Here is a 20,967-nt window from a genome sequence, read left to right on the forward strand (position 1 = left end):
GCTTCTCCGAGCAACCTCGGTCTTTCTGCTCGCACTCACATTCTTCCATTGGGAAGAATTTCTTCCCAACATGCCAGGTAACCCTGCCCTGTGGCAGCGGGAAGCCGTTCCCCCTTGCCCTGTCACTCCAGGCCCCTGTCCAAAGTCGCTGTGCGGCTCTCTGGAGCCCCCTCGGGCACCGGGACGGGCTCCGGGCTGCAGCGCTCGGGGCAGCCCCGGCTCGGTGCGCCCGGGGCGCTCCCGCCGCGGGGCTGCCGGGGGGCGGGGCCCAGGAGCGCGGAGCCCCGCCCCGCCCATCTGGCCCCGCCCATCGGCCCCGCCCCGCCTGGCCCCGCCCCCTCGGCCCCGCCCCTCCGCCCGCAGCCGCCGCGGCCCCGCGCCCGCCCGTGTTCGTGCCCGTGCCCGTGGACGATGGTGGCGGCCCGGGGCGCTGCCGCCCGCCGCGGAGCGCTGCTGCTGCTGCTCGCCGCCCTCGGATCCTTCCGTCTGCGCCTCGCCCGTGCCGGTGAGTACCTCTTCGTTCCCCCCCACTCCCGTGTCCGTGTCCTCTCCCTTCCCCCGCGGATGCTCGTGTCCCCTCCCATGACGAACCCTGATGCAGTTGCCCTCCTCTTGTCCGTGATTATCCTCATCCCCACGAGGGATCAGCATCCGTGGGTGTTGGTGTTCTTGGGTGGAAGCAAGGTAGGAGGTGCCCCCGCCACGAAGCCCCGCGGGGGTTTCTCAGCCCGCAGGGCTCCCCGGGGACGGGCAGCGCCTCCCCGTCACTCTCCTGCCGCTGCTGCAGGCAGGGGCCTGGCAGCGGTGGCAGCGCCGCAGGGCTGGTCCCCAGCAGCTGTTTGGGGGGGCTGGAGAGACCCACAGATGTGGATCCTGGAGTGGGTAAGCAGCACATAGTCATGGGAGCGGCCGTCATAAAGCACCTTTATTGGCAGGAAAAAAATTAGAACAACATGAAAAAACACCGAAACAAAGAAAAAAATAAAGGTGCTGCAGTGACCGAGCCACCCCGGGGAGCCACCGGGGGCTACGCTGGAGGGATCCGTGTTTGCCCACCTGCCTCATTGCCCCGGGAGAGGCCGCGGCATCGCCCCGCGACACCGCTGACGATGACATTTCTGCTCTCCGCCGGGGCAGAAGGAATGGGTGGCCTTGCGCCCTGCCGTGCAGCACCGCCCTGAGCTGCCCTGGTGTCTGCGCAAGGGCTGTTTCGGGGCGTTCGGGTTTGATTTGTTTGAGTTTCGGGGTCTGAGTTAGGGCATTTTCCCTCCTGGGACGTCTGGCATTGGACGTGCTCCATGTCCCCTTGCTCCGTGGCCACTGCAGGGGTGCGCGGGGCTGTGATGGGCACAAACACCCCCCAAAACCCGCCAGCCGCAAGCGCCGTTGCTGCGTGCGGGGAAGGCTGTGGCTGCGCCCCGCGGAGGTGCCTGTCCCTGCCCAGGTACGGCCTGTCTCGGGCAGGTGCTTTCCGCTCCGCTGGCGCAGCAGCCGGGAAGGGCCTCCTGGCTCCCAGCATTGTTTGCGGATCCGATATTGTTTCCGTGCTCTGGCAGACGCCGGGCCGGCGGACAGCCTGCTGTCAGCCGGGGCCCGCTGGCCTCGCCGTGCTCCCGCCTGCTCTGAGCGACGCCGGGAAGCTGCGATAATTTTTAGATCTCCCATTGGATCAAAACGTCTGTGTGTCTCCATGTCAGAGGGTTGGAGGCAGAGGTGGGGATGATCCTGCGCTCCCCCTCTTCCCCCGAGCCACGGCTGGGGTGGCCCAGCCAGAGGTACTGCTGACACAGGCTGAGATAGGAGGAAGGAGATCTGGGCAGCTCGGATGAGCCACCAGTGATCCAGCGTAATCTCCACTCCTCCTGAGTTTAAGTGTGGGATCATCTGGCCTGGCAGTGCTGCTTGGGCAGGGTCCCTTGAGGGGCTGCTGGGGGGGCTGTGCCTGGGTGCTGTCAGGGGGAATGGTGACAGTTTCCCCTTCCCCTCCCTTCCCAGCCCTAGGAGGATGCAGGAGATGAGGTGAGCATCAGGGACCTGGCACCACATCAGCAGCGTGTTCCAGTGCTAGGATATTGCACGCTCCTGGCACACATGGGGTTGGATTTTCAGCTCAGCCTCTTTCCTCTGAGAGAAACTGGGGATGGTGTCTGTGCCACTCCTAACAGCAGCATCCCATTGCCAGAAGATTGAGATTGTGTGGCATGGGGCAGTGGGGAGCTCCAAGTAGGTTTCTCCTGGGGATGGCTGAAGAAATATCCCTGGGATGCTGGTCAGGTAAAGAAGTCTCTGTCCCAACCCCACCACCTTCCTCTGGTGGGGAACAGAAAGCATTTGCTGTTTCTTCTCACTTTATAATTGCCTTTCCTGGGCTTGGCTTTCTCCAGGAATGGCTGCAAGGTGGAGGTGGCAGGCTGAGGAGCAGCTCCTGCTCTGTAGTATGCTGGTGAAACTGGCTCCTGGCAAGGAGAGAGCCAGGGAGAAGGTCCTGCACCACCATACCTATGTCTTCCTGCCTCTGCAGCTCCATCAAAGCTTCTTCAGATGGGGGTTGGCATCTCCTTTTCCACCTCCTCGCTTTCCTTGGCTGGCGCTGCGACCCAGAGCCCCTGCAGCAGATGCCATCTCTCAGAATGCAGCTGCACGTGGCTCAGTAACATCCTCGACTTGCTGTCAGCCTGATCCAAGCTGGAGGAAGGGCACCAGTGCTTTGGAGGTCCTGTAGGGTGGTTTAGGTTTGATTGCTGCTCCTCTGCTGGGCTTTTTTCTCCTATGTGTCTCTATGCATCACACCAGGCTTTGGGCAGAGGCCCTGCCTTGCTTCGTTTTCTGGCTTCATTTCCTGGAACCTGAGTAAAAGCCGTATTTTTCCCTGTTTCTTGAGTTTCTTTCTAGGTTGCCAAATTTCATCTATTATTATCATTGTTATTATTGTAAACAAAAAAAATGTTTTCCAAATGGGATGACAGGCTAGAACCCCATTTTTTAATAATCCTGAGCCCTGCTGCCACAGCCATGCTCAGCAAAATCTGAGTTGTTTCTAGTTGAAGTGACCCATTTGGCCATGTTTGACCTGCTGGCTCCACACTGCTGCTCCTCCTCGTGCCACTTGGAAGGGGCAGGGGTAGGAGCAGAGGTGCTGGTGTTCACAGTTGCTGCCCCTGCTCTGCACTGCTTCAGGGACTGCTCAGAGTTCCCAGCTGGACATGGCCAGCAGAGCCATCCCTCAGGAAGTTCCCAGGCTCAGCCTGTGGTAGGATTGTTGGTCTCTTGGCTTTTCCTCCTTGCCTTCTTGTGCATTGCTGCACTGGGAAGAGGGTTGGGACACAGTGGCTCCAGGGACCCCCATGCTGACCCCTGGAGCTGTGGTAACTCCAAGCCACTCTTGGGAGCAAGACAGCAGGACTGGTGCTGTGCCCGTGGTGCTTGCAGGGCCCTGGCTGCCCTGCCGAGCTCCCCAGGGCTCTGCCCAGTGGGTGAGCAGGGAGCAGTCGGTCAGCCCTGCAACATCCTGTGAGTCAGTCTGCAGGATGCAGCTCCAGTTTTTTCTTGAGGCGCAGGAAAGGTTGTCTGGGTCCCCCTGGGAGTGGTGGTTGTGGGCAGTGGTCCCACCCAGCTAGCCCATCCCTTCAAGCCTCCCATGGCTGTATGGTGGTGTGTCCTCTGCCACACTGGTGCAGACCAAATCCAGCTGGAGTGCTGCTCCCGAGTTTAATTTTCCATGTGCTTTTATTCTTGGAGATAATGTCCCCACCTTGTTACCTGGTGTTACATGTGCTCAGCTGGCTCCCACTGTGGGAAAGGAGCCCTTGTGGGGGTGAGGTGTGGAGGAGCTGGGATGTGGGGCACAGACATCCCATGGGGCTCCAAGAAGCTGGTACCCATGCCAGGGACATGGGCAGAGCTCGGTCTGCAGGCCTGAGGAGAGGGAATGGGTGGAAAGGTGTCTAATAATTCCGATTGCAGAATTAGCACCAAGGAAGAGTTTGTGGAAGACATAGGGTGAAAGTCCCTCATCACTTTTGCTGTAGCTTTGTTGGGACTCACAAATCCATGTGCACCCCAGCAATACCCTGGGGGTGCCAGTGAATGGAGAACTGGAGCTCAGGATGCGGAGACTGGGATTCTGAAGCCAGGATTCTGCTTCTTGCACTGTGCAGGGTCAGGTCCTTTGGGTCTGCGATTTCCTGGCAGCTCTGGAGACCGCTCCTGCACTCCAGGGATCCCTCAGCCCCCAGGGAGGCCGGGTTGTCCCACAGTGCAGGGGAAGGTGCATCCATGTTTGCCTGAAATGTCTCTTCTGGGCCACGGGGGTATTAAGGGCGGTAATCGGCTTAGCCCTGCCGGGCGCTTCCGGGGGAACGGCGCCGGGGGGACCGTGTGGTCAGGGCACTCTGGGCAGGGAGGTTGGTGCTGGATGCTGGAGACTAGAGGGGTGATGGGGGGTATCAGAGGTGACAGTGTGGCAGGGCAGGGGAAGCAGAAGGGGGTCACAGGATGGACGGGGTGCTGGGGACAGCAGAGGTGTGGTGATGCTGTGGACAGGAGGGGTGATAGCACAGTGGGGATTCCAGGAAAGAGAAAGTTAATGGGGGCTGCTGCAGACAAAAGCATCGATGTGGTCATGGGCATATTGTAGACAGGATGGGTGGTTTGGTGCCCTGGGACAAGAGGGGTGATGGGATAGCCTCTCCCCATGTGCAAAGTGCTGGGTCCCTGAGCACAGAGTACAGAAGCTGTCATCATTCCCATCCCTGCATTAAATCCATAAAGACAGTGCCCTGGTGCTTGGTGCCCGCCAAAAGCTCTGGCTCTGGTCCATGGGTGGAGTACTGGCTCCCCTGCACTGGCTGACCCCAAAACCCCAGGGCCTGGCCCCAATGCCACTGCCAGCACGGAGATATCTCCCTCCTGTGCCTGGGGATAACCCAGCACTGCTGCCGCTCCAAATGGCAGCTGCAGGCCTGTAATTAGCCACTTCATGAGCTAACGAGAATTGCAACAGGAAGAAACTGGCTATTAAGTGCCTGGAGTGAGCTTTGAATTGGAGGAAGGAAACGCTGCTGGAGCCGGTCCTCATCCCTGCCTAATCCTGCCCCGGAGCACCACGGGCTACAACTGCCCATGTGAACCCATGCACTCTGTGGTGTGTGCTGGGGTACTTCCTGCACAGGTAGAGCATGGCAAAGCCTGTGAGAGGTGTTTGCTGTTTGAGTGGGAACCCGTCGCACTGGGTGGGTGACGTGAGAGGTGACATGGCAGCTGAGTGCTGGCAGGGACCCACTCACCATGAACAGAGGTTCCATGGGCTCCTGGCCCTGTTCCGTTCCTGGAAGAGACTGGTGGAGGTGGGGGCAGGAGGTGTGGAAGGTGCAGGTGTCCAGTGCGCCCATAGCACCCAGGGCTGCTGCTCAGGCTGTGCTGGGGGTCAGGAGGGCAGTGCTCCAGGAACCAGCAGCTCTCCTGTGGCCGAGGAGCTGCTCTGCCTCGGGGAGTTCATCATCTTGCACCTGTCAGAGAGAGGATGACCCATCCTGCAGCCATCATTCCTGGCTAGGAAGAAGGTTTCCCTGGGCTGGCTCTTCCTGAGCAGCATGTACCCCAAAATCTCTGAGTCCAGCTCTTTTGGCTCCATTCACAGCCCTTTTTCAAGAGCTCTGGGATGCTGCATGCACCAGCAGCCCTAGGATGCAGCTGTGCATCCCATGGACTCCCAGTTTCTGTGTTGATGTGGCCTCTCAGTTTCTGGGCTCTGCCCCATGGGGCACAATGGCCCTGCAGGTCTTTTTCACTGGTGGTGGCTGAGTCAGTGTGGGCGCAGCTGTGGGTGCAGCCAGCGGGTGGGAGTGGGGGGAGTGCTGGTGAAGCCTTTTCCCATCGTTCCTGGGTGGGGCTGTGTCTTGTGGGGCTGTCTCATCAGTGGGATTGTCCCCTCGATGGGAACTGGGTGCAGTGAGGTGTTTGCTGTGCAGCCATGGGGAATGTTCCCAGGGGTTCCCTACAGGTGTTCCTTGTGCTCAGCCTGTGGCACAAGACTGCTGGCACTGTTTCTTGACTGTGACAGAAACTCTGCTGGAGATCATCTCTATTGGCTGGGACAGACCTCAGCACCCACCAGGTGAAGCTATGAGCCAGGACCCAAGCCCTGGTGGCCTCGGGGATGGGAGCTGGTGGCACGTTGCATCTGCCCAACCAAATCTGCTGAAGCACAGAGCACTTCCAGCTGCACCCCCACTGGTGGACTAGCACGTACCGGTGCTGCTGTGGGACGTGGGGCCAGGCTGGTGGCCATGTCTGGGCCACATGCTCTGTCCCCAGCAGTGACATGATGTGACCAGCGTCCCCCGCTCCTGGTTTGCATGGTCAGCTCTGCAGAGAGCCCTGCTCCGCTGTCTCTGCGTGGGAGGGGGCTTGGCTGCCCCATTTCCAGGGGCAGGAGCACAGCAGTGGTGTGAGAGCTGCTGGCAGTGGCAGAGCTTGCACAGGGACTGCCTGAGCCGTGGTGCTAGCTGTGTCCAGGAGTGGGCATTGCTCCAAGGGTTCAGCCCAGTCTCCATCCACCTGCTTCCTAGTGCAAGAGATAGCAGGGCAGGGGGATGCAGCTGGGTCAGGAAGCCCACCAGGTTGCAGCCACCAGCAGGTGTCCATCGTGCAGTCACTCTATGTGTCACTTGTGGCTGGTTGTGTGTCACCTCCACTTGGTGTGTGTCACCCGTGGCTGTGTATCCAGCAGCCATCCTGGTATTGTTACTGAAGCTGCTGGCAGTCACTGCCCCTGACTCACTTCAGGAGCTACATCCCTGGACATGAGGAAGGGCAGGTGAGGTGCTGGGGTGCCTCAGCAGCCCCTGCTCCTGCCTGCTGCTGGACAGCAGCACTGCCCCTGCCCAGGGAGGCTGTGGACAGGGGGAAAAAAGACCTCGGGGGCTGGGGTCTGGTGAGGGCATGATGCCTGCCCACCAGCCTGCCCAGAGCCTGCTCCAGAGTGCTCCTTCAGAGCCAAGAGCACTTTGCAGAGCTGGGAGGGAGCCATGGCCAGTGCCAGCTGGCAGTAGAAGTACTGAGAGGGCAGGCTGCAGGCAGGGCCCCCAGCAGTTCCCACATTATCTGACTGGAGGAGGAGGAGGATGAGGAAGAGAAGGAGTGACCTTCGAGTGGAGCTGGCAGAGACCATGCCACTGCAGGCCCTATGGGGGCTGCCACTACTGCTGGGGCTCTGTCACGGCCTTGCTGTGGCCTTCCCTCAGCCTCAGCCAGCATACAGGGGCCCAACATGGGAGTAAGACCTGCACCCTGTTCCCCAGACACCCCAACATCCCCCCATGCTCAGTGCCCATGTCCCACCCGGGGCCGTATCCTGCGGCCATAGAGGGGCCAGCCCGGTGGTCCTGGGCAGGCTGCTCTGTGCCCACGTGGCTGTGCAGCCAGTCCCCCGTGGGCTCTGCCAGCTCACACCCTTGGCACGGGCTGGCAGCTGAGAGGAGCTGGGTGTTGGCACTGCCGGGACCTTAAACATTCGAACCAGTGCTCAGCGCTAATTAATTATCCTCTTCTGTGCACCTTTATCTCTCCATCTGCAGCAGTGACGCAGCAGGGGCAGTCCCTTCGTCCCTGGCCACACAGATGTCCTCCTCAGGGGTTTTTTATTTCTTTTTGGCATGAGTGTGGAAGAGGAGCTCCCCCCAGTCAGTGGCTGGCAGTGGCTCTATGCCCTGCCTGGGCACCCCCTGTCACAAGCACTCTTGAGTGCCACGCTGGGTGCCCAGCACAGCTCTCTGCAGTGTGAATCCTGGGGGATGGAGCTTTGAGCTCAGCTTTCCCCGTGGATAACACATCCAGAGGCCTTGCTGCTCACGTGACCATGTTTCCTCCTGGACACAGGTCTATTCCTGCTTACATGTGTCCCCAGTTCATGCCTGTCTGTCTGTCCAGCTGCTGTGTCATGCCCCTTGCCTCTGCAGGCCTCGTGCTGGGGTCCTGCCTGCAGGAGCCCCTCGGCTCCTCCAGCAGCAGCAGCTCATCGCAGGCCTGAGCTCGGTTTGAGGGGTTACCCCAGGTGTGCTGTTCTGGGCTCCCTGCCCACCTGCACAGGAGGTGAGCACCATGGCAGGGCAGTGGCAGCAGTTGGAGCGTCCCCATCCTTCGAGCAGCCTGGCCAGCAGCGTCCTGGCCGTGCCGCACATTCCGTGTCATCCATTGCTCGTCCCTCTGCTCTGTCCTGTCCTGTGGCGGGGCCATGCAGGGTTAGGGTCCTTGCAGGACCCCAGCCAGACCTCAGCCTGGGTCCACCTGCCCATCCCACTTGTGGCCAGGCCATGCTGGGCTGCACTGGTGCCAAGCAGGGGGTGTTGGGGTGGGAGGATCCCAAAACTGCCGGATTCAACAGCAGCCCTGCAGGTGCAGAGGCAAGACTGGGAGCTGCAGCAGGCATGCTGGCACTGATAACAGGTGGGTGGCATGGTGGTGACATGGCCACAGCTGAGTGAAATTTGGACCCACGTGCTGTGCCAGCCTCAGTGCCCCACCTTGGGGTGAGTGTTCAGAAGGGGGGACCCATGGCCAGAGTGTGGGGGAACCCACCACCTACCTGCTTGAGCACTGGCCAAGTGGCACCAGCCCCCAGGAACATGTGAGTGTGCAAGTGAGGCATTTGGGGCAGTGTAGTTTCACAGCCCCAAAGGGTGGCAGCGGTCAGGGTTGGAGGTGCTGGTGGTGCCTGGGTGGTGGCACATAGAGTGCTCAGTCCCCATCACCCAACCCACTCCCACCAGCGCAGGACTCTTACTGCTGGGCTTTGAGGTGGGCTCAGAGAGCAGCAAAGCCCCTGTGGGCCCACTCAGTCCACAGGGTGCCCATGCAGTGATGCCAGCTCACAGTCACTGGCTGGTGACACATGGGGAGCTCTGAATTGCAGCCAATGACAGCTGGGCAAACACAGCTCGTTCCTCAAACAGAGATAACAGCCTACACTAGGACCCAGCCTGGGCTTTATTTATCCAGTTGCTGGACTCTGGCTTGGGGCTCCGCCCCATCACTGCTCACAAGGTGGCTCTGAGGTTTTACCGATGTCTGGTGCTGTGGGATGACCTACAGTGGGGTGACTTCCTCCACCAGCCATCAGCTTTTGGCAGCACCTGTTTTGGGAGGAAGTGTTTCCATGAGCCTGTGGCACAGACAGGGGCCCCTACAGGTTCCCTAGTGCCTTTGGGGGCTGTGATATGTCCCCAGCCTGAGACTGCGCAGTGCCACTACCTCCTCCTGCCTCCTCCTCCGATTTTTAAACAGAGCGGCCTTGAGAGTAACCCTGGGGAAGTGAAGCCAGAGCCTAGTCCAATTTCTGTGCTTATTTGCCCAACTGATTATTTGCCCATTTAGCACTAAGTGCCCCCCAGCCCTGTGGCCAAGCCCCTCACCATCCCCGGGGAGCAAATAGTCCAGCAAAAAACCCAGCTCCCATGGGCACAGTGGGCACTTTCCCCCATCCCGAGCCCTCCAGGCTTCCGTGCCCAGTGTGGGTCAGCCAGCATTAAAATTGCAGCTGTTGTGCTCTTGCCAGTGCTGGGGAAGGTGGTGACTTCCTCAGGAGGTGCAGTGGTGAGTTGCCTGGGCACTGGCTGGGGGTTCTTAGTAGCAGCTGCACCCTCCAGGGAGCAGTTTGATGGTGAAATACGGCCATGCAAAGGCACTGTGTCGCATATCCCGCTTGTGTGGCTTTGGGGTGACATCTTTCCTGTGCCCTTGCTGGGGGAGCAGAACCGTCATGGTTCGTGTCGTGGCGGTTCCATCCTGTTTAGGACTCCCAGCTGTGTGCAGGGTGCTGCCCCGCTCGCCCTGCTGCGCTGCAGGGCTGGGATGCTCAGGACAGACCCGCAGTGGCGGTGCCGCTCGCTGCGGAGTGCAGCGGGGCTGTCCCCGGTGCTGCCGTGCCCGGGCTCAGGCGCACGGGGACGGGCAGGTGCCGGGGCGGTGCCGGTGTGGGCGGCGAGGGCTGGCAGGGACTGCACGGGGTGCGTGGGCCGGAGCTGGGAGCCGGCTCTGCTGTGACTCATTTGCCAGCCTGGCCCTGCTCCCCAGTGCAGCCCCGCAGTGCTGCTCCCTGCCCGCCGCTGCCTGCGGGGACGCTGCGGGCGTGGCCATGCAGGGCACGGTGAGGGGCGGACCCCCATCCAGCTGTGCCACCTCATCCAGCTGTGGCCCCGTGCAGCTGTGCCAGCCCATCCAGCTGTGCCACCCAATCCAGCTGTGCCACCCAATCCAGCTGTGCCACCCAATCCAACTCTGCCGCCCCATCCAGCTGTGCCACCCAATCCAGCTGTGCAGCCCCATCCAGCTGTGCCACCCAATCCAGCTGTGCCACCCAATCCAGCTGTGCCACCCAATCCAACTCTGCCGCCCCATCCAGCTGTGTCACCCAATCCAGCTGTGCCACCCCATCCAGCTGTGTCGCCCCATCCAGCTGTGTCACCCAATCCAGCTGTGCCACCCCATCCAGCTGTGTCGCCCCATCCAGCTGTGTCACCCAATCCAGCTGTGCCACCCCATCCAGCTGTGTCGCCCCATCCAGCTGTGCCGCCCCATCCAGCTGTGTCACCCAATCCAGCTGTGCCGCCCCATCCAGCTGTGCCGCCCCATCCAGCTGTGTCACCCAATCCAGCTGTGCCGCCCCATCCAGCTGTGCCGCCCAATCCAGCTGTGCCGCCCCATCCAGCTGTGCCGTCCAATCCAGCTGTGGCCCCGTCCAGCTCTTCCTCCCATGCAGTTGTGCCCAGCCTAAGTGATGGGTGCACTGAGTGGCACCTGGTTCCACACTGCCACCAGCTTGTGAGAAAGACACTTGTGCTGCGGCAGGAGCAGCAGTGTCACCATCAAAGCCAGGACCCCAGTGTGTCCCCAATAGCTCCCTGCCACACGTCGTACCTAGTGCTGGCCCTTCCTGTCACAGTTTCTGTCTCCAGCTCTGTGCATGGTTTGCCACCATCACCTGGTCCAGGACTCAGCTCTGTGTAAGACACAGGGACCTTGTGTCCCCCAGGGAGGTCCACCTCCGTGGGTGAAGACGCAGCCATGATGACACTGCCACGGCACAGTGGTTGGTGTGGCTGGAGCCTGGGGGACTCACGCCCTGTGAGTCCAGGGAGTGGAGATCCCCTAGGGCTGACATGAGGAGGAGATGCCCCATGAAACTGTGAGCAAGGTTTGAGATGCAGTTCAGTGCCTGGGAGGGCTTGCTCCCTCCAGAGAATGCCGAAGGGATGGGAGCCCAAGTGCTGGTACCAGCACTGTCACACCCCACTGAGGCTTTGGGGAAGTTGGTTTGGGACTTCTGGCTTTTTACCACACAAGCATCAGTGTGTGCTTGTTGGATTTCATCTCCCCATGCAGGGCAGGCAGGGGCAGGAGATCCTGGTCTCTGCCAGCTCTGCGGGGCTCAGAGTGTCCTGCAGCACTGCCACAGGGTGTCCCACAGGATTGTGGCACTCTGGGGCTGGGGATCCTTGGGGGATATGGGCACTGCATGCTCATCACTGCATACTGCCTTGTGCAGGTCATGGAGTCAGAGGCTACCTCAATTTGGAAGGGGCCCATGAAGATCCTCGAGTCCCACTGCTGGGTCATGGAGCTCTTGGCTGATTGCGGCTGGTGGTGGCTTTGTGGAGGCAGAGCAGGCGAGGGGCAGCTGTCGATAGGTGGGAGCTGCAGCAGGAGCAGCCATGGGCAGCTGGGTCCCGCTCCAAGAGCCATGAGCAGACCTGGGTGCGTGTTTGACCCTCTCCTCGTCCTGAGCTGTTCTGTCCTGTCCCCGCAGCAGCGTCGTGTCCCCGGAGCCTGGACTGTGCCCTGCAGCGCCGAGAGTTCTGCCCGCCAGGCTCGGGTGCCTGCGGGCCCTGCCTGCCCCCGTTCCAGGAGGATGGCCGTGGGCGCTGTGTCCAGAGGCAGCTCTCACCCAATGGTAGGTGCACCCACCCTGCACCCCTCTGCTGCACACCTGCCCTGGGGCTCTGGGAGGTTCTGTGCCTCAGGGCAGGCCCCCACCCCAGCAGTACCCCGTCCTCTTCCTTCTCTCCATTGAAGCTGTATCTCTGTGGGGACGGCTGCTCTTCTCTCTCTCACCCCAGCTGGGGGTGTGGTTTAGGGCTGGCACCCCATCCTGTTCTGTGTGCATCCTCCTTTGATGACTGCATATAGCCCTGTCAGCACCGTGGCGAGCCCAGGACCTCCAAGGACAGGCAGCTTCTGTCTGGGGATCTCTGGGGTCTGCGTGGCTGTTCCAGAGTTCAGGCTTTGCAGGAGCAGGGGAGTCACCTTCAGCACACAGAGCAGTGACTTATGCTGGTTCTGTTGGTGACTGGAACAGATGCCCATGGCCTCACCCATCCCAGGGCTGCGCTGGTGCCAGTGTTTGGGGTTTCAGAGCCTGTTTCCCTTTGGTTTGAGATGTTTGATTGTGGTTCAAGACTGCTGTTTCCTCCTTGGGCGATGCCCAGAATCCATGCTGGGAGGGCTGGAGTCAGCTGTGATGGCCAGGAGCACTCCCTGGCTGCACACCAGGGCACCGAGGGCTGCACTGGGTGTTATTCCTGGCTCCATCCCTGAGAGATGTGAGGGGCTGTGGCAGCCCGGGTGCAGCAGCCCATGGTCACCCATCCCACTGCTGCTGGAATACTTGAAGGGTGCTCCCAGTGCAGCTTTGACACCTGTGCCCCTGTTCAGGGTCTTGTCAGGGTGCAGTTGGAGATATCCTTCACCCATGGCTCAGCCCAGGTGGGCACATGGAGGATGTCAGAGCCCAGCATGCCTTCAGTGCCTTTCCTGGCAGGAGAGTTACCCTATGAATCAGAGGGGAGAGCCCCACAGCAAGGCGCTTATGCTGAAATGAGAGAGGTGGCTGGGGGGCATAAGAGGGGCTGGTGTAGACTTGGCATTTGACAGCAGTCAGCGCCCCTGCCATGGGCTCTTCATCCACTGGCACTGAATAGCTTTAGCAGTTGTTTATAGTTTATTTTTGATGTGAAGTCTTGAGAGCAAATTCCCCTCTCACAAGGGCTGCACATGCGCTAGCATCTCCATAGCAACCCAGCTCCTTTCTGAAGGATGTGGCCACAGCTGAATCCTCACCCAGTGAGATGCAGCACCATCCTTTAAGTACCCACCATGGGAGGATGGTGACACCAAGGTCCCTCCCAGTCCCATCCTGTTGTCCCAAGCAATGTGGCAGCAAAAGTGTGGCGGCTGTGGTAAATAAAAAAGGGGGATCCCCTCCCAAATCCTCTCTTTTAACATCCTGAGGATGCCCAGCTCCATTTGGCAGGGAGGCACCATTTATTTTTCTGTGGGGGCTTTCTCATTCTGCCTGTACCTTCGTCTGGTAGCAGCACCAGAGAAGGCTGTGAGGATGAAGAGGGGCTGTGATAGCTGCATTTAGGGGGAGATGCAAGGCAAACGGGGCTGCTGTAGCCCAAGCATGCCTAAGCCTTTGAAGGGGATACCCATGCAGCCCTTTTGCTATGTAGGTAGCCCCTTTAAAGGATTACACGTCTTTTAGCCACTTGTGGCTGCTGGTGATTCTGATCCTGGGATCTGGCCACTGTGCCATCCCCACAGTTCCTGGCAGGAGCCAGGGATCCTCTCCTGAGAGCAGCTTTTTGGGGTGAAAAACACCCTTTGGGGTCTCAGGAGGGCAATGCATGTGCGCAGTGTGTTCCTGCCATTATGTGTAGGGGTCTCAGCACACCTTGCACAGCATCAGTACAGAGGTGAGATGGGCTGCATGGAATCTGGGTGCAGTGCATCCCACAGCTGGCTGGCTGCAGCTGGCTGCTGCTGTCTTGCACAGGGCTCTGAGCCCCCCACAATCCTATGTGCAGCATGGTGTGTCTGTGCTGTTATGGGTTTGAGTGATGTGCTTTTGAATTGCTTCTGCCTGACTGGCGTGGAGCCCAGCTGGGCTGCAGGAAGCACTTTGAGACAAGAGGCCTCAGCTCACAGATATGGGGGTTCCCCCTTCCCTGCTCGCTGTGCTGCCAGCACCAAGGAGGACATCAGCCATCCTGGCAAGACTGTAGAAACTAGTGCATTTGTAGGAATTTTGTGCCCTCCAGTGGACGCTGTCAGTCAGAGATTTCCTCAGCCCAAGGCAGAAGCTACATGTGTCTCTCCTTGCTGCCTGTTTCCCCAAACTGTCAGGGTAGGTGTGTGTGCCAGAGCTCAGCCCTGAGGAGAGGCCGGGGGCAGAGCAGAGGGGCTGGGGGGCTGTGTGTCAGCCTGGCCGTGGCATCCTGCTGCAGCTGTGGTGGAACTGCCATGAGGGGGCACCCACACCCTGCACGAGCCCTGCCTGACCCCTGAGTGCCCCGTGCATGTCCTGGTGGGCCCATGTGCCCTGTCCCTGTCCCATCCTTTCCCTGCTTGCCCCATGTGCCCTGCATGGACCCTGTTCCTCCCCAGCATCTCTGCCCCTGCTCCTGGGGCAGTCAGGCAGGAGCTGGGGCTCACCCCAGCTCCCTGTTCCCTGGAGCAGCTCAGGGCCAGCATTCACACACCACAGTGCCTGGCATCACCCAGCCCTCAGTGCCCTCAGATGTGTGGTGGCAACTGTGGCATCACTAGGGGTGGTTTAGCTGCCACACAGAATGGAAAGTGGGCAGCTTTCAGCCACTGGAAGAGAATCTGATGATAAAGCTGGTTAGTGCAGGTAAGTGTCACAGCCCAGGCACTGCAGCCATGCTGGGACCCCAAACTGATGCCTCCATTTCCCCTGTGCCACTTCACACACTCACTCAGGGTGGGAGACTCTGAGGGACCTGGCAGCTGCTCTGGCTGCTTTTTTCACTTTTTTTTCTCTTTCCAGTCACATCACATCCAACACCAACACAGCCTGATGATGGCACACATGGAATGGACAGGGTTGTCCCCTATGGAAACAGACCTTTCCCAGAGTGCAGAGGGGAGCTAGAGCCAGAATGTCCCCATCCCAGGAACTAGGGTGTCCTGTGGCACAGAGGTCTCCCCGTCCTGGGCACCAGGATGTCTCCCTCAGGCACAGGGCTGTCACACTCTGTCCCATGCCAACTTCCTTGCCCCTTGGGAGACCTTGGCCCCCGTGCTGGTGCCTTGGCACCCTGGCACTCACCTACTGGGTATGGCACTAACACAGCCCCAGCCTGGCACCACTTGGCCGTGGTGCTGCTCTGGGATGCAAATAACAGGGAACAAAGAGCCAGGAAACCCAGGCTCCAGTCAAGGGTGGGAGGCTGGGGGCAGTTTGGGGACCCAAGGGCATGGAGGATGTGAGGACAGTGACTCTTGGTGCTTTTGTTTAAAGCAAGAGTGTCCTGCTTTTGAATTGGTTTTTTGCTGGTGTGGCTCTGAGTCATGGGACAGCAAGATGGCCTTTGTGCATGGCTCCAGAGGGAAATCAGGGTTTATTTCCAAACACTGGATGTGAGGACAGATTCCAGAGAAGATATAACTTTGTTATAACCTTGAATTATCTGGTAATCCAGCTGCCAGTACCACTTTGCCTTTGTTTGTCTGGATCTAGTCCCCAGGGCTTCCCTGAGGGGACAGTCTGAATATGGGCAAAGGAAGCAGAGATAGGATAGGGATTGAGATGGGGACAGGGATGTCTGCTGCCTTTGAAGTTGAATTTAATCCTGTTAAAAGCAGTGGTGAGTGTCGGGGCTGGACTCTGCTTGGTGAGCCTGAGAAGAGCAGCTCCACTCATGCTGCAATGCTGTCACCTCATGGGTGGGCCAGAGTGGAAGTCCTGCCTGTGCCTGATGCTGCAGGAGCCCTCTGAGAAGTAAATGTCCCTGATGAGCACTGTGCTGGGGCATGGGCATGGACAGCCACCTGTGAGATGCCACTGGGGCCAGCCACTGGGGGTACATCCCTTGCTGCATAGGGCACCCCTGCCCCTCCCCAAAGAAGCTGCATCCCACCAGGCACTGGGCAGAAACCAATCCCTCTGCTGGAGCAAGGGCTCCCATGGTCTGCTGAACAGCCAAGCTCAGCCCTGCTCTGGGGTGGGTCCATGTCATCCTGGGCCATAAAGGACAATTTGAGTGCAAACCAGTGTTCGGGCGTCCCCTGACTGCAGCTCACTGTGCTGAAGCTACCGCTGAGGCAGCAGGGCAGCTGGGGACTATCTGTGTCCTCATTGGGGCTGCTCCCATCCCTCCTCACTCGGGGCTGCTGTGTGACCCCAGGGGCAGGGACACAGGGCAGGCCCTGCACACCAGGTGCTGGCACACTGCCCTCTCACAGTCTGCAGGACCTGCTTCCTCTCCCACAAGGGCAGATGATGTTTGCTCTGATCCTCCTGCATTTGTGGGGTGAAGGTTCCACCGAAAGCAGCATGGATATACAGGGGTCTCGTGGCCCAGCTTTCGGAGAGCTGCATCTCAGACTGAACACCATCTGTATGGTCTGGAGCTGGGACAGGAGCCCCTTCTTGGGGTACTGGTGTGGCCCTGGAGGTGGGCGCACAGCTGCACCCCATCACACAGTGCCCATCTCACAGCCGTTGTCCCGCAGGACGGAGCTCCGTTCCCGGCTTGGAGGCAGAAATTGATCTTCTCGCGGATGTGCTGGCCAAGCAGGAGGCTCCTCCCCACCACCCGGCACAGGATGGCAGACCCAGGAGTAAGTGTTCACTCCCTGCTCCCGGCGTGGCAGGGACCCCGCGGCAGCCAGACCCTGCAGCCCAGGCAGGTTTGCTCCCTGGAGCTGCCCAGGCACCGCTCAGCACTCTGTCCTCTTCCACAGCCAGCCCGGTGCCCGACGGCGGCAGGCAGCGCGTGGCCAGTGGGCTGAGAGGGGGACGCCTGCAGCAGGGTCCTGCCGGCCCTCTGGCAGCCACCACCCTCCCCACCACTGCCACAGCCCAGAGGTACCCGCTGGAGGCGTCCCCCATCCCGGCAAATGACAGCGTAGTGCTCGGTGAGACCCTGTGCCCAGACAAAGGGGTTTCACACCCTCACCACGGTGTCACCATGCTGCCAGCTCACCTGCTGTCCCTTCCTGTCCTCTCCACCTTGCAGGGCTGATCGTGGTGTGCACAGTGGCCGGGATCTCAGCGCTGATGGTGGCGGCCATCTGCTGGTGCAGGTGAGCTGGGGCTGCTGACAGTCCCTCCGTGTCCCTGTGCCCAGGGCAGTGTATTCCCATGCTCCCCAGGCGTGAGGGGCTGCAGGAGAGGCAATTGCTACCCTTGCCAGTCTCCCCAAGTCGTGCACCAGCTGGCTGGGGTGCGAGGACGGCAGTGAGACACCCCTGTGCCAGGTGCAGGTTGCTGGGAGCAGGTGGCACCTGGTGTGGGCATCACTGTGGCGCTGGGTCCTGACACTGCCAGCATGCTGGTGCTTGTGCCCAGGCCCCATGGGATGGAGTGACTGTGCCTGTCACGATGCCATCACAGGGAACAGGCCTGACCCTCTGAGGGCCACTGGCTCCTGAATGGAGCCATCTGCTCCTATGGCTCCCCACATCCTCTGGGATGGACTAGAGAAGTCATTGTTCCCCCACTGGGCACCGGTGAGGAACATCAAATCCTGGATTCAGTTTTTGGCCCCTTGTGGCAGGAAAGACATTGAGGGGCAGGAGCATGTCCAGAGAGGGGAATGGAGCTAGGGAAAGAGCACAAGTCTTGTGAAGAGCAACTGAGGGAGCTGGGAAAAGGGCTCAGCCTGGAGAAAAGGAGGCTCAGGGGGGACCTTCGTGCTCTCCACAACCCCCTGACAGGAGGGAGCAGCCAGGGGAGGGTCAGGCTCAGCTCCCAGGAACAGGGACAGGATGAGAGGAAATGGCCTCAAGCTATCTCAGGGGAGATTTAGGTTGGATATTAGGGAAGATTCATGTAAAGTATGGTCAGGAATTGGAAAGGGCTGCCCAGGGAGGTGGTGGAGTCACCATCCATGAAAGTGTTCAGGAAACATGTGGATGTGGTACCTGGGGACATGGTTTAGTTGTGAACTTCGGGAGTGCTGGGTGTTGGATTTGATCTTTGAAAGCTTTTCCAACCTTAGTGATTCCCTAATTCCAATTCCCCTTCCTGGCAGGCTGCAGAAGGAGGTCAGGCTGGCACAGAAAGCAGACTACTCAGCCCAGCAAGTAGCCAGCCCCCTGCCCTATGACAAGATCTCGGTAAGGTGCCCGTGTCCCTCCCTGTGGGATGTTTGGCACTCAGGCCCCAGTGCTCTGCTGGAGGGATTCCCACACCGTGGAGGCCCCCCCACCAGCCAGGTTGGGGCCCTCCAAAGCCCAGTGTCTGCAGCTGTTCCTGCTCTCTCCACAGCCCGGGGACAAGACGCTGGCTCAAAGTGCCCAAATGTACCACTACCAGCACCAAAAGCAGCAGATGCTCTCCCTGGAAAAGTAAGCAGCCTGGGAGCAGACAGCACGTTGTGTCCTGCCATTCATCTCCCTAAGCATCCCACTGGGCTTCACCTCCTCTCTACATCTTCCCTCTAGGCATAAAGAGGAGCCCAAGCTGCCAGACTCAGCATCATCTGATGAGGAGAATGAGGATGGAGACTTCACCGTGTATGAGTGCCCTGGGCTGGCTCCGGTACGCGGGTGCAGGAGGGCCAGGGTCCCTGTGCATATGGGGGTGTCCAGCATGTGCCTGGGATGTGCACTTCTGTGTGAGGAGCCTTCTCCACATGTTCTTCATCAAACCTTGAGGTGGTCCAACCCCTCTGCTCCCCCCATGTCTCTGGGCAGCTCCCACTGAACTTCTCCAGTGGGCAAGAGTGCATGTCCTGGCATAAGGCTTTTCCCTGGGAGCAGAGAACTAGAGCAATCCTTGGCACACCTGACCCACCTTCCCTGTGACGACAGGGACATGGGCACCACTCCTGGGCACAGGTGGGGGGGGGGGTGTGGCGGGGGCTGAGGAGGCTCGTCCTTGTGCCTCCCAATGCCTGGAGCATAGACCTGCACCCTTCACAGGCAGAGAGGATGTTCCTGGCTAGCAGGGGACTTCGGGGAAGGGCAGCTCTTAATAGCCCTGGGTACAAAGAGCACAAAGGGACAAGAGGAGCCTTTTACATGGTAATAGCTGAGGAGCACGGCCATCAGGGCTCATATCGAGGATCATCAGTGGGTCTTTACAGGCCCATTAAAGGGCACTTGGTGGCAGGCAGGCAGTCTGGGCAGGGCACCCCATTCCTGCCAGCCGTGCTGGGGGACCCACCCTGGGGCACCCAGTCTGAGCAAGGAACTCTATTCCTGCCAGCCAGGCTGGGACTGCTGTCCTGAGGTCCCATTCCACCCAAGTCATTCGTTTTTTCCCCATCCCATCCCCTCCTGCAAGGGAGGTACGCCTTTACAGGGTGATGAGAGTCCTGGTGTTTGTCATCCATCGCAGCCCACTAGGTCGCCCCCCTCCCCTTCTCCCTCCTCCCTGCCGGGCTGGGGTTCAGATCCAAACCCCTTGGGATGGGACAGCTGAATCCCAACTGTTTTCTGACTTCCCGCGTTTTCCTTCCCTCTCCCTCCGCCACGCCACGGCAGACCGGAGAAATGGAAGTGAGAAACCCGCTATTTGACGACTCCTCCTTACACCCCTCCAACCCCAAGTCGCACCAGTAACCACTCCGTCTGCTGTGCCCGAGCTTGCCACAGACTGTGCCCGTGGCCGTGCCCGGAGGGGTGACCGTGCCGAGGGGCACCCACAGCTGGGCCGAGGGACGCCGACCCCGCGCTGCCAGACTGTTCGACGCCTGCCCAATAAACACCCACTAACAGCTATTGGGGGGGGGAGTGCCCCCGTTTCCAGCGTCCTTGTCGTCTTTGCTGCTGTGATCGCGTCCCTGCATTGCCCTTTGCCCACAGCTCTTGCGGGCGTAGGGGGGCAGTTGCTTTGGCACAGAAATTGGGGGGCTGGGGGGGACTGCAGTACTGTCCCTTTGTAGTTGGCTTTGAAGAGGGGGCTGCTCCCCTAAGCTGATGCTTAGCAGCTGGGAAGGAGCCAGAGAGAGGGTCAGAAAGCAGGAGGGGTCCAGGAGGGCTGGGCATGCTCATGCCTGACATCAGGGCTGCCAGTCTGCCCAGAGCCCCTCTGCCAGGTATGGAGCCTTTCTCTGGAGCAGCTGGCATCACTAAGGGCTTCAGTGCCCATTCTGCCTCCTCCACCCCAGCCTGGGCAGCTCCTGGCAGCAGGATAGTGCTCTGGGAGCTGATGGCAGGAGCAGGAGCAGCTTGAGTAGGCACTGGCATCATTCCCCAGGATGGTCATTCAGATGCTGCCCTATGCTCTGACCCCTTTAGGGGTGTTTGGCTTCAGGTCCCCTGAGGCATGGACGGTTCCAGTGCCACTGTGGAGCCCATATCAGTCTGTGCTGGCAGAGGATGGGCTCTCTCCTACCAGAGGCTTCCGTGGGGTAAAAGCTCAGAAAAAGTGTTCAAGGTTTTGTTTTTAAGCTTATATGGCTTGGGGGAGGAAAGAACAGGACTGGAGGGAGCTGGGATGGCTGAGAGGGGTAGCCAAGGCATGGGGGCTTTGGTGTGCTGCTTCAAACCCACAGAGTCGATGCCCTGGCAGGATCCCTGTGGAGCCTGGAATTGTGTGTTCTCTGGGCATCCGTCTGTCGCCTGCACTGCTCCATCCCAGGCACCTCTCAGGCCTCAGACACTCCCTGCCCCCCTCTGTTGCCACTGTCCAGCCTCACCAGCCCTCACCAACATGTTCTTGATTGGAGCCCGGTGCTGCTCCTCAAACCCCAGTGCACAGGCCATGAACCCCTCCAGTGGAAGGTTCAGAACAGGGTTTGGGTTACTTTGCACAGGTGTGGCTTCATGTCCAGACCCTGTTGTGGACTGTCACTGCCGCAGGTGACCTGTTGTGCTCACTGGAGCCATTGCACACTCAGGCAGGCATGGGCAGGGCAGACAGCAGTGGCAGGGATGTGCTGGTGAGTGATGGTGGCATGGGACTGTCCCTGGCAGGGTGGCTGACGGAGGTCATCA

General features: G+C 59.9%; 1 protein-coding gene across 1 annotated transcript; it reads left to right on the top strand.

The window, feature by feature from the left end:
• The first annotated feature begins 328 nt into the window (after positions 1 to 328).
• Positions 329 to 19,749, top strand: NPDC1 (neural proliferation, differentiation and control 1). Its single transcript, XM_056505426.1, is given in 9 exon segments — positions 329 to 505; positions 11,804 to 11,947; positions 16,534 to 16,641; positions 16,765 to 16,938; positions 17,040 to 17,106; positions 18,057 to 18,225; positions 18,227 to 18,372; positions 18,469 to 18,565; positions 19,513 to 19,749. Coding segments are annotated over 9 exon segments (1,077 nt in total). The 5' UTR covers positions 329 to 411; the 3' UTR covers positions 19,591 to 19,749.
• Positions 19,750 to 20,967: the final 1,218 nt, after the last annotated feature.

This window comes from Oenanthe melanoleuca, chromosome 17 (genome assembly GCF_029582105.1).
Source record: "Oenanthe melanoleuca isolate GR-GAL-2019-014 chromosome 17, OMel1.0, whole genome shotgun sequence".
NCBI lineage: Eukaryota > Metazoa > Chordata > Aves > Passeriformes > Muscicapidae > Oenanthe > Oenanthe melanoleuca.